General features: G+C 44.1%; 1 protein-coding gene across 1 annotated transcript in view; it reads left to right on the forward strand.

The window, feature by feature from the left end:
* The window catches only part of DNAH9 (dynein, axonemal, heavy chain 9), a 623,295-nt gene that overhangs the window by 442,793 nt on the left and 170,547 nt on the right, over positions 1-9,955 (forward strand). Inside the window, 2 exon segments of the mRNA XM_006898570.1 lie at positions 6,764-6,999; positions 9,787-9,909. Coding sequence (XP_006898632.1) covers positions 6,764-6,999; positions 9,787-9,909 — 359 coding nt within the window.

Consider the following 9,955-nt stretch of genomic DNA (forward strand, 5'->3'; position numbering starts at 1 on the left):
AATTTTTTAAATTTAAATTTATTATTAATTTCAGTAAAAATTTACAGAGACTTTGGATTTCCATTCATTCATTATTGCACATTTCTCCCCTCCCAGCCCTTCCCCATAGAACACTACCCTCTTGGAAAAGTAAAAGAAAAAAAATTTAAAAAAAACGAAAAAGAAATATTCTTTCATTGTTTTACCAACCCTCCTCCAGGTCCACTCCACCATGTAGCCTTTGATCTAGACTCCTGTCAAGACAAACATACCTAATCACATATCCCTTTTAAACAGTTTTCTCCCTTATCTGTTTCAGTGCAGTAGACATTATTGAACCCATCCTTCTCAGTCTCTCCCCAACCCCAAGGTAAGTCCTGTTTTACAACAGTGGCACCATGCAATATTTGTCCTTTTGTGACTGGGATACTTCTCAGCATAATGTCCTCCAGAGTCATCCATTTTGAATAATATTGCATGAGTTCCTTGTTTTTCAATGCAGCATAGTATTCCATTGTGTGAATATAACACAGCTTCTCTAGCCATTCGTTTGTTGATGGGCACTTAGGTTGTTTCCAATTCCTTGCTATTGTAAACAAAGCTGCAATAAACATGGGTGTGCATATGTGACGTTTCTTAGTTCAATTTTTTTAGGAAATGCCAAACTGCCTTCCAGAGTGGTGGTACCTTTTTATAATCCCACCAACAGTGCATGAGAGTTCCAGTCTCTCCACATCTTCTCCAACATTTATTGCTTGCAGTCCTGTCAAACTTTGTTGCTGCTGTTTGGGTGAGATGCTATTTCATTCCTTTTTGATGATCATTCACATGCATAGCAACATGCTTATCAGGAACAGAATTTATTTTACCAGACATCTCTTGTTGTTGTTGTTGTGTGCCATCAATTCACTTGCAATTCATAGTGACCTTAGGTACAATAGTTCTGAGGCCTGCCCTATCCTGAGCCAGTCTCACTGACTACAATACACCTACCCCCAGTACCCTAGTTACTGTATCAATCCATCCCATCCTCCCCTGCACTGTCCCTCCACCCTTCCAAGCATGATGTCCTTCTCCAAGGATCAGTGCCTCCTGGCCACATGCCCAAAGTATGTGAGACGGATCCTCAAAATCTTTGCCTCTAAGGAGATACTTGGTTTCACCGTCTCCAAGACAGACCTATTTGTTTTCATGGCTGTCCATGGTATGTTCAAGACTCTTCACCAGGACCACAATTCAAAAGCATCAATTGTTCTTCTGTCATCCTTAGTCATTATCCAGCTCTCTGTTGCATAGCAAGTAATTGCAAAGATCATGGACTGGATCAGGTACACCTTAGTCTCCAGATTGACATCATTGCTTTTCAGTACTCTGGAGAGGTCCCTGAAAGTGTATTTACCTAATGCAATTAGCCTTTTGACTTCCTGACTCCTGGTGCCAAAAGTGTTGATTGAGGAGCCTAGCAATCTGTAACTTTTAACAACCTCAGTCTCCATTCTATCCATCATGGAGCTGCCATTTGGGAAAATAAAACCATGTCAAATTCATTGCTGCCAGAACTAACTTACAGCCAGCCCTCCTGTGGATTTCTGAAGTTGTAAATCACACAGGAGGAAATTGCTCATATTTGTACTGCAGAGCCTCTGGTGGCTTTGAACTGCTAGAGGAATGTGGCCTTTGGGTTAGCACAATTCTCAGTGGGCGAGGCTACCAAAGCTCCAGAGCTCCCTCAGTGTCTCACAGAAGAGTTGCTTTATATGCCTGTCTAAGCTTTGTCTGTAGCCAGATCAAATGGCTCAACTGTTTGCTACATCCACGTCACAGGTTGTCACATGACATTGCAGCAATTTCCATCAGGAGGTAGAAGCAAAATCTGCAGTCATCTGTTATGTTTGTAGGAGACTCTCACCACATAGTTGCGCAGGATTTTGCACATGTGAAGTGTTTGTTGCCCCAGGAAATAGATTTCTGGCTAATAATATAAATAAGGTAAATGGCACTCTGGTGGGTTTTGTAGCTTTGTACCATCAAGTCGAGTATGACTCATTGTTACTCTGTAAACAAAAGACCCGAACCATGTCCTTCCTGTTCTGTGCCATCCTCACAATCCCTGACGTACTGGAGCCCATTCTGCAGTCACTGTGTCAGCAACTTCTTCTTACTTGGATCCCAGTCAACACTCTTGGTACCAACAGTCAGGAGATCAGAAGAGTTTTGCACTGGGAAAGTTTGAAGTCAGGGGCCTCTCCAAAATACTGAGGAGTAATGATGTCAGTTTGAGGACTAAGGGGAACCTGATTCAGACCATGCTCTTTTCAGTCACTTGTTATGCCTCAGAGAGCTGCACAGTGAGTAAGGATGAATGAAAAAGTGATGCCTTTGAGCTCTGGTGTTAGAAAAGAGTACTGAATATTCCATGGACTGAAAAAGAACAAACAAATAGGTCTTAGAGAGTGCTTCTTGGAGGCAAACGTGATAAAGCTTCGTCTGACATACTTTGGGCATGTTACTAGGAGATGCTGTTCCTTGGAGGACATCATGCTTGGAAAGGTAGCAAGTTGGTGAAAGGGATGAAGAACCTCAACCAGATGGACTGACACTGGTGGGACTGGACCATGGAAAGAAGATATATGGGACTATAGCATAGGAATGGGTCGGTGTTGACATTCTGATAGACTTAAAATGAGCTATCTCAGGGGTGCAGAGGGTGAAGGGCAGAAATCTCACTGCCATCAAAAAAGAAGAGCCTTTGGACCTCAGATCTATACACGGAAACTTCTCCATCCAGGAGACAGGGCTATAACACTGGAGATACAGTGGGGAGCAGCAGAGAAACAGCAAAATGGTGACAGCAGAGCCAATAAAGAAAGAAGACCAGGGTGAGCCAGAGCTTCAGGGCCCATGGGGCAAGAAGCTGAGTGCCTCAGGGCCAAGAGGCTTACCAGCAGAATGAATGCCTGTGGGTATTTCTTGGGGAGCTAGTTTTGCAAATCCATGAAGCTAGAGCCAAGTACTTTGGACCTAGGCTTGCTTGACAGAATAAGATACTTTGGGAGACATTCATATTGGCAGAGCTAACAGGGCTTTGAAACACTTGCCTAAATAGGATGGAGGCAAAGTTCATGAAACGGAGGGACAGAGGTCTGTCTGTGGGCACAGCTGAGGAGACAGGCTGTCTGTCCTGAGTGAAGAGCTGTCTCCTGAGAGTTCCTGGTCGTGAATTGTGATGTGTTAACCTCTCTAATAAACCCCAGAGTCCTGAGTATTGCCTGTGTGTTTATTTATTGCAATGAATTACAGGACCCACAAAGCAGTGGCGTGTGTTGTGGGAAGCATGATTGGTATAAGAATTGTTTGAAAAAGTTCCAGGATCGAGACGTATCTGACCTCAAAAAAAAAAAAAGTCTGGAGCTATTGGCAATGGGAATTTTTCTTCCACTTTATAAAGTTAGAGGAGATCGGGCAACATGACTTCCTTTACACTGTTTTTACAGACTTAATAACAGTCCTCGTGCCATTAACAACCCAAGCCAGTAATGTCTGGTCATCAAGCTCTCTCATTAAACAAAAACATCAGCCAAGTTACAGGAGACTCCCTGGCTTCTGTTAGCATTTAACTCTCAGTTTAGACCTCATTCTAACAGCTTCATTTTCTGCAACATCAAGTCAGTGAGGTGACCCCTGAGTTTCCATGGAAGAAAGTTGGAACACAAGAGCAGCTTCAGCACTTAGCTGTCTCTCCAGTTCATCCTCCCTGGAAGGGAGCTTCCCCTTCTCCTCTCCCCATCTGATGTGAGGGAAGTAAGCATTGTTGCCAGTTTATTATTCCCAGGAGGGCCAGCACCTTCTTAGAATGACTAAATGGATGGACTCTTGTGTTTCAACCATGCCATTGTGTCCTCCTATCAAGCCAGTTGCTCCTTCAGTTCCACCAGCTCCCAAACCTCTGTGCTTATCCACATTGCCAGCCCAGTCAGATAAGCAGGAAGGCTCCTGACATCCTATTTACCACATGGCTGACCCCTTAGTGAAGGAAAGCCTGAGATCTTCCATCTCCAAGCTAGATCTTCCACGTGGTTCAATAGTACTGGCACTACTTCCTGGTCTAAAACAAAATACTATGAAATTTATTTAGTGTAGGTTTTCCCCCACTTTTGCTAGAAGCACTGCACCGTGATGAGTGGAATAAATCATAGAGCAAGGTTCTTTGCATCAGATCAAATAACCACACTATCCATGGATGCAGTCATAGACCTTGATTACTTACAATAATAATTATGGCTATAAATGGAGTTCCTCTGGTACTCTCAGCTTTAAGCCAAGATCTATCTAACATTAAGAATAATGTCCCTAGTGCCACAGCCTCTGCTAAATCCAGCCTCCACATCTGACAGTTCTCTGTTGATGTGCTGTCCAGTTGGTTTTGGATCATTTTTCAGCAGGATCTTACTTGCATGTGGTATTAATAATATTGTTCTATAATTTTCGTAATTTGTTAGGTCACGTTTTATTGGCATGCTAGGAACATCAAAGCCAATGTTAAGTGGATGTTAGCTAAAAGCAGAGAATACCAGAAGAGCATCTATCTGTGTTTCATTGACTATGCAAAGACATTTGACTATGGATCACAGCAAACTATGGCTGACTTTGAGAAGAATGGGAATTCCAGAACTCTTTGAATATGCTTATATGAAACCTATACTTGGACAAGGAGGCAGTCATCAGAACAGAGCAAGGAAACACTGAATGGTTCAAAAATCAGGAAAGGTTTATGCCCAGGATACAGCCTATCTCCATACCTTTTCAATCTATATACAGAACAGATCATCCAGGAGGCTGGGCTCTCTGAGGAGGAATGTGGCATCAGTGTTGAAGGAAGGCTTACCAACAACTTGCATTATGCAGATGAAACTGAGGAGAACCTGAGACATTTGCTGCAGAAGGTCAAGGATTACAGCCTTCAATATGGGTTGAAGCTTAACATCAAGAAAAAGATTCTCACCACTGGGCCAATTGGCAACATCATGATAAGCAGAGAAGACACTGAGATCATTAACAGCTTCGGCTTACTTGGCTCAACAGTCAACGCTCTTGGTACCAGCAGCCAGGAAGTAAAAAAAATGAATTGCATTGGGAGAGTCTGCTGTCAGGGATTTCTCCAGAGTACTGAAGAGGAACGGTGTCAGTCTGGACACTAAGGTATGCCTCATCCAGGCCATGGTCTTCACAATTACTTGCTATACATCAAAAAGCTGGACAATGAATAGGATGATAGAAGAAGAATCGATGCCTTTGACTTGTGATGCTGGAGAAGAGTATTGAACATACCATGGACTGTTAAAAAAATAAACAGGCAGGTGGGGAGGGTTGGGAAAGAAGAAAAATGTAACAGTGAATGAATGTAAATAAAAAAAAAAAAAACACAGGTCTGTCCTGGAGAGGGTGAAACCAGGCTGCTCTTTGGAGGCAAAGATTCTGAAGCTCTGACATACTTTGGGCATATTGCAAGGAGGGACCAGTCCTTGAAGAAGGACATTATGCTTGGAAGAATGAAGGAACAGCACAAGAGAGGAAGACCCTGGATGAGATAATTTGACTCAGTGACTGAGGTAATAGGTTAGGTGTGTCAGAGACAATGAAATTGGCTCAAGAAAGAACAGGGTTCAGAGCTGTTGTGTATCGGGTCACTATGGGTTACAAGCAACTCAATGGCAAATAACAGTAACAACCATAAATGCAGTAGGGCTTTTCCAAAAGGCTTCTACCCAAAGTGAAATGTTTTTGATAATGTTGTTGTTAGGTGCCATCAAGTTGAGTAAAACTCATAGCTAACCTGTGAACAGTCAACCTGAACCCTACCCTATCCTGTGCCATCTTCATCATCTCTGACATGCTAGAGCCCATGGTTGAAGTCACCGTGTCAGTTTATGTCCTTAGGGGTCTCCCCCCCCCCTTTGCTGACCCTCTATTTTTCCAACCATGATGTCCCTTTCCAAGGAATAGCCTAGCCGAGCTACAAGTCCGAAGTATGAAAGATGAAGCTTTGCCATCTTGCCTCCAAGGAGCATGCTGGCTGCTCTTTTCCCAAGACAGCTGAGTTCTTCGGCAGTCCACAGGATACTCAGTACTCTTCTTCAGCCCTGCAACTCAAAGGCCTCCATTCTTCCATCATCCTTATTCATTGTCCAGCTCTCTGATGCCTAGTAGGTGATTGAGTAGACCACGGCCTGAATCAGGCACAACTCAGTCTTCAAACTGGCATCATTGTTCCTCAGCATTGCACACTTATAAATACTCCATGGCAAAAGGGGGGGGGGTTTGTTGCCAGACCTGGGGCTGATAGTATGAACCTGAGGAGTGTACATATGGGATTGTGTGCAAAAGGCAGAAGAGGAAAGAGAAGTGGCCTTTGTTCAGACGCATCTGGCCTGGTCATTGTTTTATTCATACCCAAAAAGAACATTTCTCCTTTTCTTGTTTTAAGATTAATTTCATTTCATTAAGTAGTTATAGGTCGTCATGGAGACCAAGTTACAGTAAGTTCAAAACAAGGAGAAAGTTTGCTGTAACAAGGAGAAAGTGGGAGACAGAGTGAGGCCCACTCCCTAGTCTCCTTGTCAAAGGATACACCAAGGCCAGGGTCTCAGCCTAGGTATCTTCCAGGGCACTGTGATGGCAGACTTTCAGAGACTTGTGTCCTGTAAATGAGACTTTGTGTATTCTACCCCTCGCCGAGGAAGAATTCCTCCATCCTGAGTGTTGTGTGGCATTTCTACCCCATCAGGTCCCCATCCCAGTCACTCCCAGCTTGGACCCCCTGAGGATGCTGACGGATGAGGCCGACGTGGCTACCTGGCAGAACGAGGGCCTCCCCGCTGACCGCATGTCCATGGAGAACGCCACCGTCCTGATCAATTGTGAGCGCTGGCCACTCATGGTCGATCCTCAGCTGCAAGGGATCAAGTGGATCAAGAACAAATACGGGGAAGCCCTCCGGGTCACTCAAATAGGTCAGAAAGGGTAGGTGATTGACTCCAAAAGCTCCTACTTTTGCCACTTACCCAAAGGAAGACTCCTGTGGTCCATGCAAAGCCCTGTGGATTATTTCCACCCTGCTGGTACCTCAGTTAGGGAGCTGTGGTGGTACAGTGCATGATGTGTTGGGCTACGGATGTGAAGGCCAGAAGGGGGCTCTGGTGGCCTAGTGGGTGAGGAGCTGGGCTGCCAACACAAAGACAGATGCTTTGAATGCACCATCTGCTCCAGAAGAGAAAGGTGGGCCATCTCTTCACATATGGTTTACAACCTCTGGAAATCCCCTGGTGGGGCAGCCAGTAATTTGAGTCTACCAGCTATTCCATGGAAGACAAACAGGCCGTCTTTCATAAAGATTTACAACCTTGCAAAGTCAGCAGAGGGTCGCTCCAAGTCTTAGCTTAAAAGCGGTAGGTTTATAGTGAGGCTTCACATTTTTTCCTCTTCCATTTTAGGAAGCATCTTTACAGGGCTGTGGGGTAGTAAATCTTTGGTTTTCGTTCTTATTAGAAATCATAGGCTTTAGCTTCTCCATCTTTAGGATCTCTGCCATCCCCATATTCATCCTTCCACGGCTTTGTGAGCCATTCCTGCCTCCCCAGACTTCACTGGGCCATTGATGAATAGTTCTGTGTTTTGTTGGGGTTTCCCCTCCACCCACCTCTGTGTTTTTGACAGTCTTCCTTACCGTTGACCAAAAGCAATCTACCTTCACTTTCTTCTACCCTCTCTTCCTGCTACTGTTTCTGGAACCACATAGAACGAATACAGACTTCCTCTTCTCTGGGGACCATCCTGTGTATCCGCAGTGAATTACGTGGCAGCTGAGTTAGTTGCCAGACCTTTGCCATCCTTTTATCCTTCAAGTCTTACTGCCTTCTTCAAAGTTACAACCTCAGCTCCTGCTTTGCTCCATCCTCTACAGAACCTGCTTTCTCTAAGCTGTAGATAGAACTCCCTTTCTGAAAAACGTGCATATCTTGGGCTCATTTGTCACAGCTGTTAATCTCACGATGCTGGAACATAAGCTCCTAAAAAGCAAGCTTTGGCCTTTTTGTTCACTACTTTATCCGTGATACTTAAAACAGTCAAAATTGCTGTTGAGTTGGAAGCGATGCAAAGCTGGCCCTCCAGTGGGTTTTCAGGAGACTGTAAATCTCCCAGGAGAATATTGTCCATTTTTTTGCTGCAGAGATGGAACCACAGGAGAGGCGCTGCCTTTGGGTGAGCAGCACACCTCCCTGCGGGCTGCACCAGCAGAGCGCTGTAAAACACACAGTCGGCCCTCCATCTGAATTTGCTGCATTGCTTCTCGGCCCACTTTCATTGTCTACCTTTCCTTGAAGGGACGACTTGATTGTGTTGTATGTTAGTTGGGTATTTGTATTATATCACAATATAATAATATGAATGGAAAGTCAAATACTCCGTCTGCCTTTTTTATTTGCAATATACTACAGGAATTATTTTTTTTTTTTAAACTTGATCAAATTGGTCATCCCTCTCTTCCATATATTGTGCTTTTACTTGCATGTTTAGAAAAGTCTCCCCCTGGTGGTGGTGTTGTATACCATAGAGTCAGAACCGACCCTCCAATGGGTTTTCAGAGGCAGTTAATCCCATGGGAAGAGATTGCCCACCCTTCCCCCACAAAGCAGTTGATGGCCTCAAACCGTGTGCCTTTGGGATGGCAGTGCAACTTCTTGCCACTAGGCCACCAGAGTGCCCTAGAAATCATATAAATATTCTCCTACATTTCTTAAGTGTTCTTTATCGTTTTCTTGAAGCCAAATCACCTGGAATATACGTTAGGGTATGGAGTAAGGTCTTATGGTATTAGTTCTATAGACCTAATTTTCATTTTCTAAGTGCTTAACCACTTCACAGCTCCAGTACTATTTATTGCTTTCTCCATCCTTCCCAAGGTTAGTTAAAGTGTGATCTAGGCATTCAACTGTATCTTTAACTTCTTTGTGGAAGTTTACAGAGCTTACTGGTAGTCTATTCAACTCATACACCTTTTTTTTAATGGCATTGAGCACAAAGCCCATGTTGCAACAGCACTCTGTCCACTTCCTCCCTGTGGTTCTTGTTTCCACTTCGCCATTTATCCTCAACCCCTTGCCTTCTGAGCCTACTTCCTGGCCCAAAGCTGCACTTTGGATCTTACATGGCCTGTGGTCCTGAAGAGCAAGGATCTCTCTGGGTAACGGTCCACATTTGAGGCTTGTCTGCGGTTTGACTGAATGTTGTGGTACGAGCGTGAGTTCAAAGGACACTAAGGACCACAGACGCCAGGGTTTCACCAGTCTCAGACCAGGAAACCTAGCCATTTTTATGATGCAATGTGGGAATTAGAAACAGTGTCATAAAACAATTTATGTTAAAAAAAAAACCCACACAATTAATTTATGTCTACATGATTGAATAGAATGCCAATCTGCTCCATAAACTTTAAGTCAAATCATAATTAAGAAATCACATGCATCATATGAATCTAGTAATAAAATGAAATACGAAAGCATGAAATATCCAGCTACAGTTAGTTAAATACCAAGAGGTTGATGACAGATGGTAGATTTGTGATTAAGTTTCCTTTTTGTATTTTCCCCCATGTGTATAAAATCACATAAATGCCCTTTTCAGTAGAGAAAAGTGTAACCACCTGAGTTACCCCAAACAGCTGTGCCTTGGCATTAACTAGTTGTCTCATTGTATGGCCACTGAGTTCATGTCTTGCCACAAGCTCATTGTGCCTGACTTTCTCACCAGTTACCTGCAGACCATAGAGCATGCCCTGGAAGCTGGAGACATGGTGCTGATTGAAAACCTGGAAGAGTCCATTGATCCTGTCCTGGGACCCCTGCTGGGGCGTGAAGTCATTAAGAAAGGACGGTGAGCTGCTGCCCCCTGAGGGGCTGGTTCGAGCCTCCCCCCCCCC

This window comes from Elephantulus edwardii, unplaced genomic scaffold (assembly GCF_000299155.1).
Source record: "Elephantulus edwardii isolate Elephantulus edwardi_28Jun2011 unplaced genomic scaffold, EleEdw1.0 scaffold00233, whole genome shotgun sequence".
Taxonomy (NCBI): domain Eukaryota; kingdom Metazoa; phylum Chordata; class Mammalia; order Macroscelidea; family Macroscelididae; genus Elephantulus; species Elephantulus edwardii.